Source organism: Leptodactylus fuscus, chromosome 4 (assembly GCF_031893055.1).
Source record: "Leptodactylus fuscus isolate aLepFus1 chromosome 4, aLepFus1.hap2, whole genome shotgun sequence".
Lineage (NCBI taxonomy): Eukaryota > Metazoa > Chordata > Amphibia > Anura > Leptodactylidae > Leptodactylus > Leptodactylus fuscus.
This window is the reverse complement of record NC_134268.1, coordinates 71,044,275-71,069,199: the sequence shown is the minus strand read 5'-3', so window position 1 is coordinate 71,069,199 and position 24,925 is coordinate 71,044,275. Positions and strand designations below refer to the sequence as shown.

Here is a 24,925-nt window from a genome sequence, read left to right as displayed (position 1 = left end):
CTACATAGACCACCATTGTAAAGGGGCGGATTTTTAAGCGAAATCCGCTGTCAAAATCCGCCCTTTTGCCTACGTGTGAACTAGCCCTAACTTTCTATATTCTGTGTTCTACTGTTAATAAAATATGGTTATATGAGATTTCCAAAATCATTGCATTGTTGTTTCTTCACATTTTACATTTTTGGGATTGGGATTGTAAATACTCTACAGTAAAAAAAAATGGTTAACTTTTCAATGAGAACTTTATTAAGGCCATATATGTCAAAGGGGGTTTGTCATTACAGGTATTTATCCCCTATACACAAAATAGAGTATTAGTATCAGATTAGTAGGGATACAACCATAGACAACTCCAATGATCAGGGAGAATGGGGGCCCAAAAGTCCCCCTGCATCGTTCCAGTACTTCATTTCCACTGAGGATGCAAGGAGACTTTTGGCCCTCCATTTTCTTGATTACCGAGGGTCCTGACATTTGGACCCCCTATAGATAGACAAAACCCCTTTAATGGGACACCACTTTAAGTTTGGTTCTGTTTACATTTCTGTACATAAATACTTCAATGAAACCCATTATAAGTGACAGAGGGCAATTGTGTGCCACTGATATCTGTCAAATTATAGATCTGGCTTATTCATTTCTATGTTGTTATGTACAGTATGTAAAATTTTGAAGTTCTGTAAAATGGTGTTAAATATTAAATTATACACTACATTAGTTGTGAAAAGACCTGTTTATCTGTGTATTTCTAGTTTATATCTCGATGGGTTGTGCAGAATCCCAGAGCAAGCTGCTATATGTTTTATGTTTGTCCTTTGTACCTGCAGGTTGTCTTGTTTGTCCTGTCTTCCATATTCTATGTAAGATGTGAAAAATGCGCCATATTCTGAATATTTTGCACTTTCTACAATATGAACAATGTTGTACTACCTCATGGGCAATCACAGACCACTGGGCGGGGTTGAAGAGAGGGTTTATAGTCCCCTGTTGAGAGTCACAGTTTTAGTCCAGTCCAGTTCAGAGTAGTGGTTGCAGCCATCTATACATGTGCCCTGCCGTGTGGAGCAGAGGGAGAACTCAGTTAGGAATCCAGCAGACACCAGTCCAGTCTCTTCTTATTCCAGGTTCATTCCAGAGACAGCCCCTGTGATAGGGAGAAATTTGGTGCGTCTCTGAGTATCCCAGTTTCTTCCGGAGACAGCCCCTGAGATAGGGAGAAAGTTTGGTGCTTCTTCGAGAGACATCTGCTTCCGTGCCAATAGGAGCAACAGAGGTACCTGACAGAAGTATTTCAGTCGAGCCTAGTTATTCAGGTACTCAGATCTCTATCAGGACTCTTTGCCCCGTTTCAGCCCCATCTGCTGAGGTAGGGAGCGGTACGAGTTGAGGAGTAGTCGAAGTGTATTACTGCAGAGTCTGTATCATCCCTGGCAAAGCCTCCTAAGGTCAAGGCTTTGGGGAATGAAAACTGTATCTGTACCCATCTGCAAGCTGCTGTTGAATCTGTAAAAGCTGTTCAATAAAAAGAGTTCTTTAGTTTACCCTGCAACACTGGACTCCCAAGTCGTGCCTGCATCCACCATCAAGGGCCCTTCTGAACACCATCACACCGCCTCAGCTAGCAGAGGTCCCCTTTCCCAACTAGAGTTACCCTGGGGGAAAACAAGACCACTATCATCTCCATCAGTTAGTGCTTCAGGACCCCCCTTGGCTGAGCGCAGCCCTGGAGAGGGATTGGGGTGAGAGTGGAGCATCCCCAGCCTATCAGGTGGCACAGCCAGTGTCATCTTTAATCTCATTCTCCGGTCTCCTCTTTTGGATTGTACGCTGCAGTTGTACTTGGAGAATGTACACACATGTAGCAGTTGTTGAACATTCACAATATGGTGAGTAATGAAATAGACACTGTCATACAATGTGAATGAGTGTTTCTTAATATGAAACAAACATGTAATAGCTGCACTGTCACTCATTTCTGACACTGTCTTCTTTACAATCATGCACAGTATTATACCGCCAATCTGTGTTGCATAGATCTATACCATGGTGTTCCTCGTCTATTCTAAGTCCATACTTTACCTCTGCGTCCATACAGAAATGTGTGTCATATTCCAGCACACACTGGTTTAAATAGATAATCTTCCCTTAAAAAAAAACTGCTGAGAAGATACAGAGCTTCACAGACAAAAAACAAGTTGGCACAGAGGCCTACAGAGTCTGCAATAAAGACCTATAGGAACTTCATGCGCTGTTATCTAAGGTCTGTACGTATTCCTTGGCCTTAAATATATACATTTAAAGGGGTTGTACAGGAAAACATGGCAGATTTGTGTTTCTCAGGAAGTGATATTACATCCATTGGTCACATGGCCATACTGCAGTTCAATCTCATTCATTTTAAAGGGACTAAGCTATAGCATTGCTATGTAAACATCAGACGTGAGGTCCCTCCTTGAGAAGCAGAAGAAGAAAGCAGCCATATTTTCTAATCTTGAACAACCAGTTTAAATAAGTTTTCTAAGATAATGAAAAATATGGAAAAATACCTTTATGTATTCCAAATGATCAATTGATGATGGAACATAGTTATTGTTAATATTTGTGCCCATTTCTGTGCTGCCCCTTTATTTTTCTTCCAATTTTGTAGTAGGATTACCATGTAAAGCACTACACTCCCCCCTTTGTTTTTCTTCTAATTCTTGGAGAATACAGGATTACCATGTAAAGGACTACATTTCCCTTGATTCTTCTTCTCTATAACAGACATAGCCTGTTGCAAGATATAAGGTAGTTCTGTAGTTATTCCTTGTCTTTCACAAGGCAGTTTTTCTACTGAGAAACTGTTCTGCTGCTCAGCCTGAGAAACACAATCCCTTTAGAGATGCAGAGGGAAGAGAAAGGCAAGGAGCAGTGAAGATAATAGACAAGTAAGGTTCTGTACATCAGGAGGAGTGTGAAGGAAGAGGGGAAACAATTGCTTTTTCCATGTATGGGATATCACACTGGGATGTTGGTCCAGAAGATAAATGCTAATGTGACTGATACTGGATGGCAGAGGCATTCCAGCTACAGACACTACATTTCTAAGTGACTAATTTAAATGGCAATGTATATGTCAATGCTTTACATATAATTTTTAAGACCCAAAAAACCCCTTTAGGTCCAGTTCACATCTGCGTTCGGGTTTCCATTCGGGGAGTCCACTTAGAACAGAAACCTATACACATTAAAAATCGGTTACCTAGGAAACACGTGGACCCCCATAGACCATAATGGGGTCCGTGTGGTTTCCACACAAAACATGTAGAGAGAAAAGTGCCGCTTGCAGGACTTTTCTCTCCACATGTTTTGTGCGGAAACCACAAAGACCTCATTATAGTCTATGGGGTCCGTTATATCCGTTATATGCTTTTTAATGCATATAGGTTTCTGTTTGGGGGGTCCTCAAGTGGACTCCCCATATGGAAACTTGAACACAGATGTGAACCGGGCCTTATTGGACTAGCAAAGAATTCCCAGTCTTGTGTACTGCTGTTATACATGGTCTGGACCAAGTAGATAAAATAATAGGAAGTAATACAGGAAACTGTTACAACACTGTTATGTGAGTTAGTAGGTTCATTCACAAATGAACATAGCCAAATATTTCTACATATATATTTTAACATATTAATATGATTACTAATTTAGAAAGAATTTAGAAGTAATAAACAAGTTCTAGCATAAATGTCTCATGACTCATTTTATATTACACAACAAGCAAGCTAATTAAAACCATTTCTTAGCAAAAATGAGATTTTTTTTTAATTATAAATGAATAAGGATACATGGATGGATTATCATGGCACACTGCTGGGGGATTGCTCAGGTAGTATATAAGGTCAGATGCATTGTTAGTCTAAATTCACATCTGTGTTGCTGTTTTCATTTTCTGTTCCATTATAGGAACAGAAGAACAGAGGGTACAAATCCATTATATGATGGACACTTTGGGTAGGTTCACACAGGATATTTTGGACCAGAATCTGAGGTGCACTGCATCGGTATCCAGTCGGATTAGGCCCAATGAGTGGGCCTAGTTGGGAGTGTCTTCAGGCCAAATCGCAAGGTGACTCGGCCTGAATAATGAGCATCTCGCTTCTTTTTCCAGGAGCTGGAACAAGCCGGCTCCCTGAAAAAACACCTGATCGGCTCCAATTGATTTCAATGTGAGCCATCTTTTTGGTCAGGATTTTGAGGCGAATACAGTCTCAAAATCCTGACCAAAAACTCCATGGGAACTTACACCAATAGTGCCTGAGGACCCCACTACCTATAAAAGGGATTGGCGTATTTTCAGTATTATTGTGAAATCTGCAGTAAAGGCTCCTAGTAGAGCTCCGATGTAGATGTGAATGTAACATAGGGCAAATGAATGGATCAGTGGAGTGCAGCCAAGTTCACACTGAACAAACCCCATTGGAACCCAACATAAAACCTAATCTTTATGTTTGGATAAATTATTGTTTATTTACTACAATAAAATGGCTTATCCAAAAGAAAGTTGTTGGGAAAGTCATAGATCAACAATTGAAAAACCTCAAGCAGTAAAAAACAACACATTGTAGTTCATTCCAGTTATCCCTAGAAAATACTTATATTTTGCAGAGCAAAACTGTGGCAAAAGGTATCAGATTGCAGGCAGGAATTGTCCAGCGTCCAGGACTTACCACCAGAATAAAAAGCTCAACACATAATTTCGATCAAGTAAGAAAAACAAATTCCAAGTACATCCCGAGAATGAGCTCCGCTGGCACCCACGACTTCCATATGTGATACCTCAGTGAGAAGGACATTTGTTAAATTACAAAAGAAAGCCTCGACATGTCTCTCAACTTTTCACCTCGGCAGTACCTCTATAAAAACGGTTCCGCTATATATGCAACCTGTGCCAAAAGTGACTCAAGCTTATGATTTGCTAGTTAACTAAATATTACATGTGTTTAGTCACCTGGGGTTCACCAGTGCTGAGGGCTGGGAGAGGACCTTGTAGTCTCAGCTCTACTGAGAGTACTCACATTCCATTCTGACACATGTATGAAGCATATCACTGAAGAAAGCTGACCTACTCAAGGCAGGGTTGACGGCTTGTGGTTATGGCCATATTAGCTTCCTAGATATGTGTGCAGGGTCAGGGTGTACCTTCTCCAAAACCTGTTGACTTGAAGCCAAAAATCAGTCCCTTTGTGAGACTTCAATAAAGGCATAGACACCTCTCTCAGGAATAAATCCTCATGTAATTAATAACATTCCCATGGATATTAGGATGTTGGGAGGACATATCATGTCTTCCATGTATATTTAAAGGGATCCTATCATTTAAACACTTTTTTTGTCTAGTTGACACGTCGGAATAGCCTTAAGAAAGGCTATTCGTCTCCTACCTTTATCAGTCACCTCCGGCCTGCCGTTCGGTAGACATAACATTTTTTACTGGTATGAAAATGAGTTCTCTCGCAGCACTGGGGGTGGGCTCCAGCGCTCAAACAGCATTGGGGGCGTCCCCAATGCTGCCAGAGAAATCTCTCCAGCGACGCCTCCATCTTCAACAGCAACCGCCTCTTCTGCCGTCTTCTTTTGGCTGGGCTCACACTCCGGTGACTGCACAGTCGGTTCTGCCATTGGGACGCAGGCAAGAGCCAAGTGCACAGGCCAGCCGGCGACCATTTTTTTGGAGGCTGCTTATGCGAGCATGCGCCGTACGCTCCTGTAGTTCTATGGAGAACAGGAGCGTACTGCGCATGCGCGCGTAAGAAGCCTCCGAAAAAATGGCCGCCGGCCGGCCTGTACACTCGGCTTTGCCTGGGTCCCGATGGCAGAGCCGACTGCGCAGGCGCACAAGTCTGACCCCAGCCAGAAAAAGAAGATGAAGAGGCGGTTGCTGCAGAAGATGGAGGCGTCGCTGGAGAGAGTTCTCTCGCAGCATTGGGGACGCCCCCAGTGCTGTTTGAGCGCTGGGGCCCGCCCCCAGTGCTGCGAGAGAACTCATTTGCATGCCGAGAAAAAACTGATTTTTCATCGAACGGTGGGCCGGAAACGACTTATAAAGGTAGGAGACGAATAGCCTTTCTTAAGGATATTCCGACATGTCAACTAGAAAATAAAGTGTTTAAAGGATAGGATCCCTTTAAGATTCATCAAATAACAATAGTACTGGGAAGCTATGTGAAAAATTCATTATTTATTGGGATCCATTCACTAGAACCCTATTAAGCAACTTCAGCCAATATTTCTGAATTCTCAGCTCAAACCAAAGCATTGAACTAAGATGGATGACATAGTTGAGAGGTGTATCACAGAGATTTGCCAAACACAAATATCACAAGATTAAAAAACAATGGCTCTGTCATCCCAATGCCAAACCCTGCTCAACGCCAGCCATTTTTACTGGGTTAGATCAACGCTGATGTGAAAGTTTGGCTAGACAGTGTTGCCTCTATAGCCAAGAGTACAACTTGATCTTAGACTCCACTTAGACTTAGGAAATGAAACAACATTTATCACAATGTACAGGGGAATGGATAGCACAGATTCAGAAATACCGTCTTATGGTAGAATGTCAACAGATCAGGTAATGTTACAATAAACTAAGAAAAGGTTAGTCTTGAGATGACTCAATGTGCAAGATTCTCAATGGACAGATTTATGAATCATCTCATAGTCTACATGTACAGTATTCATAGTTTATGTGGACAAATAAACTTCCAAGGGCAGAACAGTTCTTTTTCCGTGGATAACAATTAAAAATCAGCGAACCTTTAAGATTAGTTTTGTTTGGGGTTTGGACAAGTCAAGTCAAGACAACTTGTTCAGATAGAACCGGAAGTAAAATGATTATATTCTGGGGTCTCTTAAGAGTATAACAGATGGAGGGCCAGAAAATGTGTAAAAAAACCCCTGACATTTAGACTTACCTCCACTCATCTGTTTTGGGCCTCATCACATAGTCCATCGCTCTCTCTCTGTCCTCTCCTGGGCTCTTCTAGGTTCTTTTGTGATGTCAGGTGTCTGGGTCACTACTGGGGCCTGTAATTGGGCCTCAGTACTCACATGGGGCTAACCTCTACTAACAAAATTGCTGCATAAATTCATCGGAGTTATTAAAAAGTTATAAAAGCAAAACTGTTATAACAGCAAAATGTTATAAAAGCAAAAAATTGTCCATTTCAACCAATCACAATTCAGCTTTAATTTTTCAGGTGCAGAGTACAAAATGAAAGTTTCGCTGTGATTGGTTACTCTGGGCAATAAAACAGATTTGCTTTTAGACCATTTTAATAAATCTGCCCCATTATGTTCTACAACGGAGCTTATCTAATGCATTGTAGAAACATCTCTGGTGTGTGAATTACTCGTAGCAGTCTCACCAAAGCTACCATGTAACATGTAATACATCAGGGCTCTATTTGTCTGCCCCCTACCAAAATGTTGAATTATGTTAGATAGACTGCAGTGAGACAAGTAAATTAGGTGAAGGGCTTAAAAGGCTTGTCCCATTATGAAAACTTATTCCCTATCCTCAGGGTATAAGGGCTCGTTCACACGTGAGCACAGGGGAGGTTTTTGACAGCGGATTTCGTGTCAAAAACCTCCCCTTACAATGGTGGTCTATGCAGACCGCCGGGCTTCTTTTCTCCACTAGCGGCGGGCTGCTGCTAGCGGAGAAAAGAAGCGACATGTCCTTTCTTCAGGCGGAAGCCTCCTATGTCGGCTCATTCATTTGAGCCGACAGCAGAGGGGAAAGCCGCGACCGCGATGGTCGCAGCAGGTGGGTTTTGACCAGAGAGAGACGCGGCTCACCGAGGCTCTCTCTGGGTCAAAACCCGCGTGGGCAGTTCACCTGTGAACTAGCCCCAAGTGTCTGATCACTGGCGGGACGATCACCGGGTCCCCCAGTGATCAGGTGGACGGTGAACTAAAACTTCACCTAAGGCCTTCTTATGAATGAAGTGCCAGTGTGCCTACATGACTGTCACTCCATTCACTTTCATGGGGTTGCCAACTCTATCGTTTCCTAAAGACGCAGAGTTGAAATCACTGCCTGCCACCCTGAACAGTGGAACAGCACCTGAAATGTGGGACTGTCCCACTCGATCCGGGACGACTGAGAGGGCCCCCACAACTATATGGTCCAGTGCGGTTGCACCTATGATTAAAGCGGCCTGTAGGGGGTAAGAGTCCATAACTGGACAACCCCTTTAAGGTGAGGGCACGTAGGACCCCTGACATAGGGCCTAACATGTTGCCTTGCATATTCCCTCTCTTTTCTGTTACACTAGTAACAATAAATTGTTTCCTGTTTGTTACTTGTTAAGGCTGAGGCCTAACTTTGTGGAAACAACTTTTTTTGTTGCAGATTTTGCTGTGTTTTTATACTGAAACCAGTGGAAAGAAAAGTCCTCCATGCGTTGATTTCTGGCAGTTTCTGAGGCAAAGACTCCAACAAACTTGAACTTAGCTTAACAGTGATACAAGGATCCACAAGTAAAATAAAGCCAAGAAAAGACTGCGCGAGGAAACGCGCAAGTGAATATTTAGCACTACTGTGGATGTATTTGCAGATAATTTTTCGAAGCTGAATAACCCCTTTAACCTTCGACACTTACCAATCAAAGAAACTACAAAGCCTTGCACTGTGAACACACTGTTAACATACTGTAAGTGCACAATGTTAACCCTCTCTTACATTATAAATCTAGAACATATTGTATCGAGAGATCAATGGCTGAGAGGCTAATATAGCTAAGCTGCATGTCCCTAGGTCTGTGCAGGTTACAATTAAAGCATTATTCCACTTTATTAAATACATTGTGTTTTTTTTTTAATGACGTCTATAACCCTCGCAATCCCTCATAAAGTCACCCGCATTTACGTTAGTCTGGACTAGATACTCTGTATTTCACTAAACTAATTGGACCAGTATGTTTCTAACATGTATCCTCCGCTTACTCTCAGATCTCGCATATGTAAAAGAAAGCAAATATTTTCCAGTCAGTGGATCCTGGATAGATGGATGCCAAATTTATTTCACAAGCCAGTCCTGCCTCCACTGGCACCTAACCATTTCCAGATGTGCAGAGGAAAACAGCACATCACGAAAAGGGCTGTCGTAGGAAAGCAGAGAGAACGGGAATGTAAGGGAGGACTGCCTGTTCTAAGCACCTCGCATAGGGGATAAATGAACAAAACATGTCCTCCAATATCAGTCTTAGAACTTAACGGAGATGTGCCATTTGGACAACCCTTTGAGCTCAGCTGACTGTAGGGGTCCTGTTCCTGTGGGCCAGCTGCTGTACATATGTTCCCAGAGAATTAACGCTGCCCATTGAAATCAAATCATCAAATATACATTGATTTTACTCGTTGCCAGTTGTCCTCAATCTCCCGAAGAGTTATTGTCAACTCATCATACCCTTAAAGGGTAAGTGAAAGGAGTTATATAACATAAGAAAATGACTGTAAAACTTAAGTAACTTTCCTTATGACTCCTAATAACAATGATAATATTGCTTTTTTAATTACATAGTGCCAAGATATTCCACCGTACTTAACAAATCTGAGACAATTTATAGTTATGTGTTTAAAAGCGGCATGTCTTGATAACTACAGCTGATGCATTGCTTTTAATAAGGTCTGATGACATAATTTAGCCCACAAATTGTAATTTAACTCACTTCCTCCATGCATTTGTTCAAACTGGACCCTGGGGTTTCAAGCTGGTTTCGTGCCAGGGTCACATGATCAGAACCAGCCCCAGGTTGCTGCCAGACTCTAAAGTCAACCCCCAAAGCACAGGTTACTACCTGTAAAATCTGAAGAGGAGGGAGGAGGCTGAGCGACCTGGGGCCAGGGGCAGGTACTGATCATGTGACCTCAGAACCAGCCTAGAACCCCTGGATCCAATTTAAACAAATTCGCGGCAGAAGTAAGGTCAGTTACAGTCCCTGGACCACCCCTTTAATAAAACAGAGCACATGTGCAACAGGTCAGACCTGGAACAGGACTCGTGCCTGTTATATATTAATGTACAAAACATTTATCACAAAGTAGGAGAGACTGTCAAGAATATGTCACATACAGCTGAGGCAGCTTTATCTTTTCATTACTCAGGTAGATTACATGCAGTCCTTTGCAAAACCACAGATCAATTTTTCATAAGACATATTTATGTGTTTGCACCAAAAAAACAGGTTCTTCCTTCCTGCTCAAAAGAGGGCTTAGCTCAGAGGAGTCATAGTTTGCGCCAAATGTATTATTGCTGCGCGCTTCTTTTTTTGGTGCAAAATACTAGTCTACAGTCAAGAGTTGTCCTATAACGTAACTATGAAAATTTGACACATCCGAGCTTATACTGCTTATTAGACAGTATAAGTAAATGTTGGTCCTTGTTATACTATATAAGCGGTGCCTAATGACAATGATGTAATAATTCTGTTACCGCCATACAGTACAGAGCCCCAGCGTTCATGACAAATTCAGTCCCAACATTTTCCTAGAACTCTGAGACAGATGACAACCTCAGCCCTGCTACATACATAACTAAAGAGTTAAAAGGCAAATTCAGCTCCGCTACCTCTGTACTTAGCCATGGACCTCAGACCTGGTTGTGTCAGGGCACATATAGCACACTTCATCGTATCTAGGGAATGTGCAGCAAAGCCGCTGCGGTGAAGACTTCTTACCTTTCATGTTGGCACGGGAGGGGGGTAGCGCAGGAAATTCTGAGGTGTTGTTAATGAGGTGTGAGCTGAAGCCTGGTGGTCCCTGCTTGTTATATGTCCATATTGCACAGGGCCAGCTGCAGATGACGAGTGAGGGGCTCTGCCCTCAGCCTTCTCAGTCTCACTCAGAAAGATGCTGCTGAAGTCTCAGGCCGGACTTGTTGCTGAACCTCCTCCTACTCTGTCATCACACAGCTATGTACTCTCAGCCCAGTCACAACCCTGCAACAAACTGCAACCTTGTCACCTATAGACAGAAAACCTTCCTCTATAAAAGTCAAACACTGGGGAATCCTGCACGCCCAAACTTATTCTGCAAACATGTGCATTTGTACATATGTGTCTCAGAGCTCCGCCACTCCCCATCCCCTCCCCTTTGAGGTCTATGGGTGTCACATCAGGAGGCTGAGGAGATGTGTCCCGCAGTGATGTGAGGAGGGAGCATGTAACATACCAGACCTCTCCTTGTCTCCTTCATCTAAGAGGAAGTAGGGGGTGAGGAAGCACCAGGGAAGGACCAGGATAATGTTACTCTACAGGGGATACATGGCCGTCTGGACTACATTAGTGCTCAAATGAAAACCATGGGTGTAGTTTCATTGGAGTCACCTCTAATATAGTCAGTGACGGAGTATGTCAGAGCCAAAAATAGATGCAAGAAATGAACAGAATTTGTCGAAAAATATGAATATCGAAAATAGTAAAAGTGCAAAATTTAGGCTTACAACAAAAAGCAATTATTTAAGAAAAGCTGGGTGACAACTGATACAGTCCCTATTACAAGTCCCACACTGAGTTTCCTAGACTTCTCCATGGTAAATCTGTCTAGTCACACAGTTATATATATTCCCTACTGAACTATGTAGCTTTGACACGGAGAAACCAGGAATGGATGACAGGAGGAGTTGTAATAGCTGTCATTAGTCATTGACCTTTTCTTCCCACTAGAAATGCTTTTCATTAGCATGCAACAAAATATGTCTTCTAGCATTTCCACCTGGACCCTGGCACCTGAGGGGGGCTAAAGGCCTCTCTGTTACATATTGTATGACATGCGGTTTATACTTAGCACATGGTAGATGTGTGGCCCTAATGCAGATGTTTCAATGAGCCCTGGAGCGTCAAGTTACACTTCTGAAAATTCCCATATAAACTATTGAGAACACCAGTAAAATTGCTGTAACATCCATTTCCTCCTGTAGGCACCACACATCAGGACCTGTCAATACTTATATTAGGGGATAATACTGGGTGGCAGCCACAGGTGTATAAGGATGCTCCAGCAGGCGGCCAAATATGAAAATAAATCCTCCTTGGTGTAAAAAAAGAAGTTGCTCTAGCACCACCTTTTGAAAGTCAGTACCCTATAGATCAATGCCTGGATTTCCTGAAACTCAGTGGTATAATCTTGGAATAAAACCAAAGCAAAATATCTCCTCCAAAAGGAAAAGAGGCCTATTGTAGGGGAATTGCTAGGACAGCAATTCCCAGTAACTGTTTAAACCCTAGGATGGGGCACAAGGGACAGTGAGCCCTAAGCTGAAGCCCCCCTCTTTCCCTTCCTATTGCCAGGCCCTATCCTACGTAATAGGCGCCAACCACGAGGACAGTCCCTCCCTTAATACGTGAAACACAAAACGCAGACAAGACAAACAACAACAAAGGGAGGTCAGCTAGCCAGGGTTCGGCAACAAGAGAGCGATGCAGTGCAAAATCGAAGTCCAAAAGAATAGTCAGTAGGGAAGCCAGAGGTCAAGGATTAGAATACAAGTAATATAACAGCAAGCAAAACCAGAAAGCTAGAGGCAATAACCGGCACCAGTGTGACTGTGAGCCAAGACTAAATAGGGGAGGAAGAACCCGCCCTGAACCTGATAGGAAGGAAAGCTGTCAATCACAGGCAAGACAAAATCAAACACTTAATGGACAGAGGCAACATAGGCAGAAGACGGGTGTGGTGCAAATCCAATTAAGAACTAGAGCCGTGTTCACACAGTGCAACTAAAAACTTTAAGCAGATTATCAAACTGCACAAGCCTCCTGCGCCACAGGACGCGAGCAGAGGGTGGCGCAGAGGCCCGAACAGGCAGAGATGTTACACCTATCTGCTGACTGCTGTTTTGAGGTTACCGACTCTCATCAATGCAAAGCCGGGTATTGCTGGGGTTAAAAGGACTTTTTAACACCTCCAACAAGTCCATTTCTTTACAACAATTAATAGACACTGCTCCACTGATACTGTCACTGTTGGAAGTTTTTCTTTAGCCCCCATCATTTATTAACAATCAGTGCTGTTAGAGAAAAACACAGCAAAAATGCTGCAGAAAAAAAAAACACAATTTCAATAAGTTCATCAAGACAATTTATTATTTATTATGCTTACTTGTATAGCACCATCATATTCCGCAGCGCTTTACAGACATTGACAGTCACTGTCCCATATAGGGCTCACAATCTACAGTCCCTATCAGTATGTCTTTGGCGTGTGGGAGGAAACCGGAGGAAACCCACGCAAACACGGGGAGAACATACAAACTCCTTGCAGATGTTGTCCTTGGTGGGATTCGAACCCAGGACTCCAGTGCTGCAATGCTAACCACTGAGCCACCATGCTGCCATCCCACTCCATATGAAGGGGAAAGTGGTCCCTGCACAGGAAACCCACTATGAGCTACAGAATTCTGGTAGTCCTTGCCCACATGACATGGTCATCTGTTAATACTATGTTAACAAGGGATTGTTTTCATGAGACAACATGAACAGGGATCATGTCAGGTTTACAATGTATCCCCTATTCTAAAAGGCCCTTATGATTAAAAGAAGGGCTTCCTTGCACCCCCATCTTAATGGAGCAGCGGCCGCTGTAGTAATATTACCTTGTGTTATTGCAGGTTATAATATTTCTAGAATGCTTGCTGTCCATTAGTCTGATCTTATTTTTTGCTTCATGAGCATTTCTATGTGAAAATCAGATAACCAGCCTTGTTAACATTTTATTAGGTGCTATGATCTATGGAAAAACCAAATGATGTATAAAAACACATATGTTTTATTATTTGGTGAGAATGGACAGAAATGTGGTTTCTTTTAGACAGTAATAAGTAAGCTATATGGAAGGGATGGTGTGGATGAGTGCCAGCCTTAAATAACAAAGTGCTTGGCGTTTAACTATAAATTATAGGGTGAGATTATGATATTAAATGCTATAAAACCTAAACATATTCTGTATTTGTTCTAATCCTTTATTGACAATGATTCCATGAGTTTCCCATCTGCATGGATCTGGTCACTTTAAAGTTCCATATATGATGCCCTATTAGGTCACTTGACAAGAACTTTGGTTTTATGCACTTAATATTGTAACAGTATCTAACACTAGTGTATATTGTAACTTTCCTGGTATATTTGTATTTGCAACTTGTACTGACTTCTTATACATTACTTCCCTAATGAAAATAATGGATCTGTTGTAGGGAAGAAACCACTTAGGCTGCCTTCACACGGAGTAACACTGGGCTTGCAAAAATCCTCATTCACAGCCGTACATGCGAGCGCTGCGGAAGGCTCTCGAACACTTCCCATTCACTTCAATGGGAGCACTCGTAAAGCCGGCGTTACAAGCGCTCCCATTGAAGTGAATGGGAAGTGTTCGGGAGCCTTCCGCAGCGCTCGCGTGTATGGCTGTGAATGAGGATTTTTACAAGCCCGGCGTTACTCCGTGTGAAGGCAGCCTTAGATTGTAGACAACTCTGTAGTTTGCAATTTCACTAGTAAGACAAGTCAGGGTACCACTGGAAAGGCAATTTTCATAAGAGTCGTCAGAAACTAATCTCTGATGGCAGAGAAAAAACTTAGAGGGAGTCTGTCATTTCCAAAATGTCTCCCAAATTAATAATTGTGCCACGTAGGGGCCTTTAATAGAGGAAACAGCAGTAGAAAAAACATACTTTTATAGTCACAAACTATTGAAGGAGTCACAGATAGTCATCTGTTTTATGGATATGTATGTAAATCGGTCTACGCATTTGAGACAGGAACCGATTTGCTTTGATTAACCTTTTCAGACTTTGATGGCATCATGGCTGTCTATCACATCTGTTAGGCTGGGTTCAAACGGATTTTAGATTTTAACGTGGTGGCCACCTCAGAATCCGGTCCAAAAAACGGCTAGCCATGACTGGATGCCGCTGCAGTGTATAAAGTGCACCGGCATCCAGTCGCAGCATTCCACTCCGGATTAGGCCCAAATGAATGGGCCTAGTTGGGAGGGAGTGTCGCAAGGTGGACACCAGCGGCTGAATCAGCTGTGGAATCTGCCCGAAGAAAGGGCATGTTGCTTCTTTGTTCTGCGAGTAGGAACAAACCACGTGTGGAAAAAGGAAATGACCAGCTCCCATTGATTTTAAAGGGAGGCGGTTTTTTGAGCCAGATTTTGAACACGGATTCCTCGTCAAAATCCTTATCAGAAAACTCCCGTGTGAACCCGGCCTTAGATCATGCCCCATTCCTGACTCACTGGCAGACTGATCCTCATTGCTATATTAGTTTGTGGCCACAAAGTTATGTATCTGCTTCTACTAATGGACCCTACACCACACTATTATTAGTTTGAGAGGCAGGCACTAGAGATGAGCGAGTACTATTCGAAACTCCCGCACCCATAGGAATGAATGGACGCAGCCAACACGCAAGGGGGTTAAGTGGCCGGCCGCCGGCAAAGTCTGCGTGTCGGCCACTTCCATTCATTCCTATGGGTGCGTGCTATTCGAAACGGCCGTTTCGAATAGTACTCGCTTATCTCTAGCAGACACCCTGCATTTCTGTAGTCCTTAAGTGCCAAAATAGACTTAGTCCTTAGGAGATTAAGGAGAATAGTTTTAAAATTCTTTAAAGGGGTTTCCGAGGTCAGAATATTAATGGCATAATGTTAAGATCCTCAATATCAGATGGTTTCGGGTTGTCTATCAGCTGTTTGAAGGAGCAATGCCCCTCAGGTGAGGTGAGTACTGCTGCTTCTTCTACCTGCAGATCATCCCATTTAAGTCAAAGGGATGGCAATGGGTAACCAGTAAAGGGATTGGCAGCGGGGAGCGGCCGATGAAGAACAGAGGGAGATGTGTATTAAGCAAGCAGCACGGTTTAAAGTGGACTGGAGGGGGCAAGAGTATTCGCTGGGAGGCCATGGAGAAGGGTGTTACAGTAGTTTAAGCGGAAGATTATGAGGACATGGACTAGCATATTTGTGATTTCAGGGGTGAGGAAGGAGCAGATTCAATGGATGTTCTTGAGTTGGAGGCGGCAGGAGGTGTTGAGTGTTTGTATGTGCAATTTGAAGGATAGGTCAGAGTCCATGGTTATCCCAAGGCAATGGACCCATGGGACAGGAGTAATTGTGGTTCCATTAACTTCAATAGATAGGTCAAGTTTAGGTGGCGTGAAGATGATAAACTCCATTTTCTCCATGTTGAGTTTGAGAAAGTGGATTACTCGCCTGACAGATAATGGATGGGCATGCTGAGAGCCAAACCCCTACAGATTTGATATTGCTGACCTACCCTAACTTAAAGGCAAAAAACATATTCTAATTCTATTGGTCTACAACAAGGTTATAGTAAGATTTAGTCTAGACCTACTAAGTTATACCTCTGATATTAGGAAGATTATTATTGTTTTGGGGTGGCGTGTAATAAAAAGGATACACTATCCCATATTTTTAATTATAGATACTAATATTTTATTCAAAAATCCAGATTACTGTGTATAATATATTTACCTATTTAACTACAAGTACTGTACATCTAGCAATTCTATGGGATAAAAATAAATTAAAAATTAAAGGGAGTCTGTCAGCAAACCCCCCCCCAAAAAACACTATTGTGCTCAGTGCTATGAGCACAGACCTAAAATTGTTTCTGAGAATGGTCACTTCAAGAAAAATACAGTTTTATTCATATGAAAAAGCTGAGAGTGTAGGGGAAGGGGGTACGAATGAGCATCGAAGTAAGATCTTCCTCTTCATGCAATACTCTGCAAACAAGAATGACCCTGTCTCTTTTTGAGTCCCGGAGCACCTCATAATCCACACCCAGCTTGTACTTCTGGGAATAGATTGCTTGAGGTGTGCATGTGCAGTACATCATACCTCACACCAACTAGCTCCGAGACTCAGGAGCCAGGACAATCCTGGTTACATCAGAGGAAAGTATTGCTGCCATGTTCAGCCTCACTCAGCAATGGTCCCAATGCACTCGGCACATTTGCATATGAATAAAAACATGAAACTCAAGCGCAATTTTTCCAAACCAAGTATAGGACATAGTATATATGTATATGGCACTGAGAACTATGCGGTACTGGGGTTGGCTTAACATTATTTATTGCTGACAAACTCCCTTTAACCAACAATCCTCTGATAAAAAATTGGAGTTTAAGGAAGTACAAGTAGGGAAACATAGATCTCAGCTGCAACATAAAGGTGACAACTGACATTTGTGGTAGATAGAAATCCCCCAAAATGTAATAACATTATGAAATACATTAGTTATCTATCAATAGAGACAGGAACATTATGTCATGAAGTAACTTCTCATAGTGTACAGCAAAATGTTATCTGATGATAATAATGTCAATTCTACAATCTGAGTTCCCCATCACTATGCATCAGAACAAGATGGTCATTTCTAGGCACTCTGCAATGAGCCAATAAGGCTATAGAGCTCGAGATAGAAGTTGAAACTTTATTATATGTCCCGTTCCTGTGCTGTAGTTCCCATTTCAACACGTTCCTCATTGTTCTGCTAAGTCATTTTTATGTAAAAAGTAGCAAGTGATCACTTTGCATAGAAAATACTACAAGGGTCATCAATAGAAAAAATAGAAACATTGTATATTATATTTCAGAGGAAAGGTCTACTCTTTCCAGTGATACGCACATAAGGTGTACAACGTGATCTGCTCTTTTTAGCCAACTTATTGGGTGTAACCATTAACAGCAATTGTATACATGACCAAATAATTGCCTCATGAACAACATCTGGACTTGGAACTAGACTTCAGTGTGTTGGAATGTAGGGCTAGAAGGAATTCTGAAAATGAGGATGCCACAACACCCAACAAATCCAAGTCAAAGTACTATACCCAGAGGGCACAGAAAGGCTGCCAGATGAATGCTCTGCTTTTATTATACTACAATCTGACATAGCTAACGTTAAAGGATTACTACATTTAGGTCACTTTCACTCAAGTATCTATATATATATATTTATAATTGTTTGAGAAATATCTGTGGAACTGTTAATATAGATATATAAAACATACACAACAAAATGTCCTGCTTTCATCAGTTTTGCAGATGGATGATGTATATTAAAGTCCAAGTATAGAGGCATCCATATTTCATCCATACATTTTCAGTGGTGCATTTGTATGTTAAGGGGGTTGTCTTATGCATTTGGATTTTCTTTTTAGAGACAGTCCCTCTCTGGATGGTGAGACACAGGTCCCTGCCAGAATCAAGTTTGGTGCAAGCACAGACTGTCAAGTAGAAAATGTACTGATAATGGCAGACTTGCTTTATAGGCTCTTTACAGGAAATGTGTAATTGGAAAGTGATTTGTTGCAAATGTGGGGAGTATACTTCTGTCAGTGGGCTTCAGGGGGAAAGGAGGAGATTGTACCTGCCATTAGGAGAAGGGAAGGTTGGTGGGCGAACTGCTACTAGTGATGTGGTACTGCTGTGTTTGCACATCTGTACAGGTGTTTTGTCCTCCATGGTGGCATTTGTATGACACTACTAGGGTGAGAGGTTGTGCTTCATTGTGCTGTTTATCTATTGTGGGAGGTATAGCCTGCTGGACGATGGTATCTAGTGCTGCTGTGCAGTTATTTTGTGCTGCACTTGGGATCTGGAGTTGCTGCGGTATTATGCATGCTGTACTATAATATATGCTGTTATGTGTACATTACAGTGGCATGTGTCTGGCACTGTTGTAGTGTTGTTGGTGAGGTCCTGGCATCAGATTGACTAGTGAGACAAAAAGTTTGAGAAGCGCTGGTTTAGAGTAATAGCAAATTACATAGCTGTGCAACTCAAGCCTGCATTGAAATTGTGGTGAGAGCAAGAATAAGCGGCCTTGTAAGCAGGGGTGAAGCTGGCCTCTCGGCTGCCTGAGACAAACTATAGAAAGGTGCCCCTACTAAAACAAAAAGATATCAAACCCCGCTATCTGTAGTTGCATGATCGGACCCCCTAATTAAAATTGTAGGACATGCCCCCATTTGGCCTACACACAATATAGGATCCCTTTCTTTTTTGGCCTGCACACAGTATACAACGCTCATCTTTTGGCACCCAAACAGTATAGGACCCCTTTTTCTGTCCCCCACACAGTACATGATCCCCTTTTCCTATCCTCCTACACAGTAGACAACCCCCTTTTTTAGGCCTCCATATGGTAGAAAACACCCTTTTTTGGTACCCAAACAATATATAATCCCCTTTTTCTGGCCCCCACACAGTGTATTATTCCAATAGGTAGTGGCCAATAATTTATTCACCAATCCAGGCTCCTGGCCATGTTGGTCTCCACTGCCGCCTCTAAGGGGCACTGTACCAATGTAGAAGAACGCCAGGACACTTGGTGTTTTTCAGCGCCGTGATGTCATTTCTTGATATATGGCTTTAAAAAAAAAATATTTTAAGAAAAAATAGAATCACAATAATCTCAAGCCAAATAAGGCATTACCTTAAACATTACCTGCAATGTGGATGGGATTCTGGCTAATCCTATCCTCATAATGCGTCAATTATAATTACGCAAATGCTGGATTTTTCCGTATAGGTATAATAGGGGTAGAAGGTCCATAAAGGAAGACTCTTGTGGCCTTTCTGTGAAAAACGTTGTGGAAAACAGTGATGCGTTTTTTGGCTGTGGTTCGCTACATGGAGCCTTAGCCTAAATCAGTATATTTTAGCCTCTATCATTTATTCCTAAAGCACCAGAGACTAGAAGCAATGAATTCCTCATCGATAAGGTGATGAGAAACAAAATGGCTGCTATAAATAAGAAGCGGCCTTTTTTAGTAGCATACAGTAAGTGTGAAGTGGCTAAATTATGGGGGTTTTCTTTGGGTTAATCATCATATTTTCCTCATCTGCATATGATTCCTGTAAGAATATCCTGACTGGTTACAGTGACATATGGCACATATGGGGTCATTTACTTTATGCATGTTGAATGCATTACTGCAAAAATAACAGAATTTGTGTCAATTTCACATAATGAATATGTTCTTGAATTACCTTTAAGAAACATTGGAGACTTTCTGGCATCTGATTTATTACTGTGGAGTCTCCAAAGTTCATTACACAACTAATTTGTCACAGTCGCGTCCTCTATGCATCATTCATGTTCAATATGTTGTATTTTAGACACATAACATTTCTAACATTGGTGCGGATCTGTTAGGCTGAGTTCACACAGAGTTTTTTGGTCAGGAATCCACCTCAGGGCCCTTTCACACGGGGCAAAATGGCGCTGTTTATGGCGCCATTTATAGTGAGTGTGAACTCAGCCTAAGAGAAAGAGGTGATAATACAGTACATTGTCCACTTGCTTAAAAAATAAACTGCAGTAAAAGTTACGCTAGGTTCACACTAGCGTTCGGGGTCTCCGTTCTCAGCTTTCCGTCTTCTGCATGCAGAGCGGCGGTGAGCGTTTTATGCTCTCCGCCGTGAAACCGGTTTTTTAAAACTGGACACAGAGTACTGCATGTCCGACTCTGTGTCCGATTTGAATGGGTCATTTGAATGGGTTTGAAAGATGTCCGGCCGTGAGCGCCGGTGAGCGTTTTATGCTCTCCTCCGCGAAACAGTTTTTTTAACCAGTTTCGCGGCGGAGAGCATAAAACGCTCACCGGCGCTCACGGCCGGACATCTTTCAAACCCATTCAAATTAATGGGTGTGAAAGAGTCCTGCAGGTTTCCGTCTCCTGCCTCTGTTTTGTGCAGGAAACGGAAACCTGCAGAATGGAGACCGGACGCAGATGTGAACAAGCCCTTACAAAATAAAAAACACACCATACCTCTGATTTTATCTGATCTTCTGCATTGTGGGATAGTATTCTAAACCATCTCTTCATGGTGATATCTACACTCAGAGTATTCTGGTTGGAGGTTTATTTCTTTATTTGCCACTTTTACTATAGCTCCAACAAAATAGATGGAACTACAGACACGGATCCAAGCTCAGGACTCTTTTACAGTAGCTCAGGATGGATGATTTCCAATGTACACAAGTCATAGTCACAAAAAAACCTAATGCTATTAATCACAATACACCATCAAAGCCAAAAGACGGGTGAGGAGCTGAATTGGGTTATAGATTTAGGTGTGAAATGTAGACCTACAGCATTTCTTCACACTTTAGCAGATGAGAGGGAGACCCATTCCGTCTGGAATCGAGTTTATGGACGTTCTTTCATGGCTTCTTGGCAAAGCAAGGTTCTTATTTAAGGTACAGTCTAGAAACCGCCCTAAATCTCCAATGTTTATGGAATAACCTCTGTAACAAACATGCAAATCCTCAGTGTTCAGTTCATGTTCTTGTGTACTTGTCCAGGACGTTTTTTTCACCAGCATCAGCTTTGACTCACAAGTGTCAAACTGGTGATGCCAATTTTCCAGGGCAAGCTATTTTTTAACATTACGTTCGAAGCCAAGACAAACAGTTCATGACAGAGGACATTTATTCTGCAATATTATTAAATTCGCTACTTTAAAACACCGTACTCTAAATGCAAGGTGCAGGCCTGAGAGCTAATGGAGATAAACAGTCAATACTGACTTTTGCCGACCCTTACTAGATGTAGACCAGACACTAAGAAGTAGGAATTTAGAAATTGAGCACACATTTCAAAAGGTGGACTAAGCGCTAAAATATAGAAGATAATATTATTCTATTTTACACTGTCTAAGTTGTTTTGTATCTGGAGACCATTAGGGTAAGTTCACACAGAGTTTTTTGGTCAGGATTTTGAGGCCGTATTCGCCTCAAAATCCTGACCAAAAAGACGGCTCCCATTGAAATCAATGGGATCCGCTCAGAAGCTTTTTCCGGTAGCCGGCTTGTGCCATTTCCCGGAAATAAGTTCACACAGAGTTTTTTGGATCGGAACCTGAGGCGGAGGCCACCTCAGGTTCCAATCCAAAAAACGGGTCACCGCGACTGAAAGCCGGTGCACTGCACTGGCATCCAGCCGCGCACTCCACTCCGGATTAGGCCCAATGAATGGGCCTAGTCCGGAGCAGGGAGTGTCTTCCGGCCAAATCGTGAGGCGAAATGGTCTGAAGAATGAGTACCTCGCTTCTTTTATCCAGGAGCCGGAAGAAACGACTCCCGGAAGAAGTTCCTGAGCGGCTCCCATTGATTTTAATGGGAGCCGTCTTTTTGCTCAGGGTTTTGAGGCGATTATGGCCTCAAAACCCTGACCAAAAAACTCAGTGTGAATTTACCCTTATAGTCAACCTCTTGCCTGAAAAATCACCCCTCCCAACCAAACCCAAGAATAAAGGGAAGGGTATTACTGATTCAGTCCCTTCAGCCTTGGCTTTGCTGATGCTATTGCTACATTTTTGCATGTGATTTATCTCTAGGCTTAAATTATACACTTGGATATTATCATCTACTGTTCTTTAAGGGAAACATGTAAATAATAACTGAGGAAGTTGTGTATTCTATTATAGAATATAAATGATCAGGATCTTGGGCAGTTCTCACAATGAAACAATTGCAGCATAATTAACTTATGTTGTGTTAAAGGGATTCTACCACTAAACCAACATTTTTTTCTAATTACCACGTTGGAATAGCCTTAAGAAAGGCTATTCGTCTCTTACCTTTAGACGTGGTCTCCGCGGCGCCGTTCCTTAGAAATACCGGTTTTAACCGGTATGCAAATGAGTTCTCCACAGCAATGAGGGCAGGCCGGACGTAGTAATTAGAAAAAATGTGGGTTTAGTGCTAGAATCCATTTAAAGAGATTCTATCATTAGAATCCCTTTTTTCTACAAACACCATGTTGAATAGCCTTTATAAAGGCAATTATTTTCCTACCTTTGTTATTCTGATCTGCACCACCATTCCTGATAAATTTCTTATTTTTGATTATGCAAATGAGTCTTCATAAAGCACAGGGGGCGTCCCCTGTGCTGTACAAAGACTCTCCAGCAATGCCTCTGTCTTTTGCCAACGCCTCTCCGCCGCATCATCAGCTGGTAGAGCCGACGGTGCATGTCCGTTCTGCCATTTCTCTGTGGCCTCTTACAAGAGTTTCTGTTTGGCCACAGGAAAATGGCCGAACTGACATGTGCTGCTATAGTATTAAAGTAATCAGTATAAACACATATATTAGGTAATATAAATGTAATGATGGGAAAAGCTTAAATTAAACCATTGCTTATTCCTACTGTGGTTGTTCAAAATGGTGTATGCTGGTAAGTTAAGGTATCAGAAAATGTTTGTAAGTAGTGGAGGTAGAAAATTAAGAGAAGACTTTTCTTTATAATTAATATTACATTTAATTAATAATTAATATTATTACAATTAATAAAGTGGTTTACCCACAGCTCTTTTCATCATAGGACAAATGGTACACCTACTACTTACTATTTGCAACTTACTACTTGGATCCAGAAGGACTGTCCTGGATTTAAGGTACTGTACCAGTCTCATTTGACATGTCAGCATTTACATCAATGCCATGTAGGTGGATTCTGGACTATGTTGTGACTGGATGTGTAACCATTATTACTTTGACATAAACAGTGCCACAAACTATGCCTGTTAATGACCATAGGGTCTCCTGCCTATCATTTACACCTCAAAGCCACCCCACCGTGCGTCAATCTGGAGACAATTCCCGTGGGAAAAATAATCACTCTTATATACAGCAGTGCATCTTCTTCATCACTGCACCACCCAAGGCCTATAGGAAGTTTGGTGTGAAAAGACATAGCCACCATGACTAAACTGTGACAGGGCCAGAAGATTGACTCCGCCAGTGTGGGCCTGACTCCTATCACTTCCACACCCCATACCACTGCAATATGGCTATCTTGAGGCCTCTTGAAGAAGCCCAATGGTGAAAAGTGCCAGACATTTTGTGGCCCTACTCTGGACCCACATTCATGGCCATTATGGGCCCCAATGAAAATTTGTCATAGTTCTTTGGATTGTTCATAGGGCATTTTTGGATTTCTCTGCTTGGGTTAATCTGCTGTATTGCACAACATTAGAAGGATGGGAATCTCTTTCCCCTGTTCTTGAGACACATGTAAGTCCCTCAGGTGTGCTTCACATTAATAGAAATTTATGGTATATGCTGTGGATATGGCATATATATTGAAGATGGAAAAATCATTAAAAAGAATAACGTTCTAATGGTGGAGAATAGCACAAAACTTAGAAATTGCCCTCTGCTTGTTGACTTTAAAAAGATCATTTTTCCTATCTGTAGATTTCTTCAAAGTACGCCATTCCTAAATAACAATGTACAATGGTCATGTGCTGGAACACATCCTACCCAGATGAATTACCCTGGAACTTTTCCTAAAATGAAAGAAAAGACAACAAACCATACAATATTGTGTTTAATTCTCCCAGGACTTCAAAATCATTTTCATTTTCAGAAATAATCACGTTACAAATGCTTATTGAGAGAGACTGGTTTTTCAGATGTCTTATTTTCTACACAATATTTTTGCTGTTTTTTTCTATCTCCAGGCTGCCAAAAACCTGTAATATAACAGTAAAATATATTGCAAATTGTTTAACAGCACATAAATCATAATATTCATGGAGATTATATGTCACAACTGTTAAGCATCGGAATAGTATAGATTACTCAATATAATAGTGACTGGTGGAGCACATCAATATATCCTTACACAGAATGTATTTATATATCATTACATTTCCCTAGGCCATACTTTTTTTAATTCTCCACTTCAGAATAGTTATTATTGTGGCTAACTTTTATATCAAGGAACACTAGGCCTCCAGTAACCCCCTGCCCTCTGATGATAATGAGATGACTATGCCGACCCTTTCATAGTCTGTATAGCTTTCTGCAGTTCATTGTATGATTTTGCTATACAGACTATGAAA

The 24,925-nt window shown here is 41.9% G+C and overlaps 1 protein-coding gene across 1 annotated transcript in view; it reads right to left on the bottom strand.

Moving 5' to 3' along the window:
- Positions 1-11,101, bottom strand: part of COLEC12 (collectin subfamily member 12) — a 107,029-nt gene extending 95,928 nt beyond the window's left edge. Inside the window, exon 1 of the mRNA XM_075270647.1 lies at positions 10,722-11,101. Coding sequence (XP_075126748.1) covers positions 10,722-10,728 — 7 coding nt within the window. The 5' untranslated portion in view covers positions 10,729-11,101. The remainder of the gene's footprint in view (positions 1-10,721) is intronic.
- Between the last annotated feature and the right edge of the window lie 13,824 nt (positions 11,102-24,925).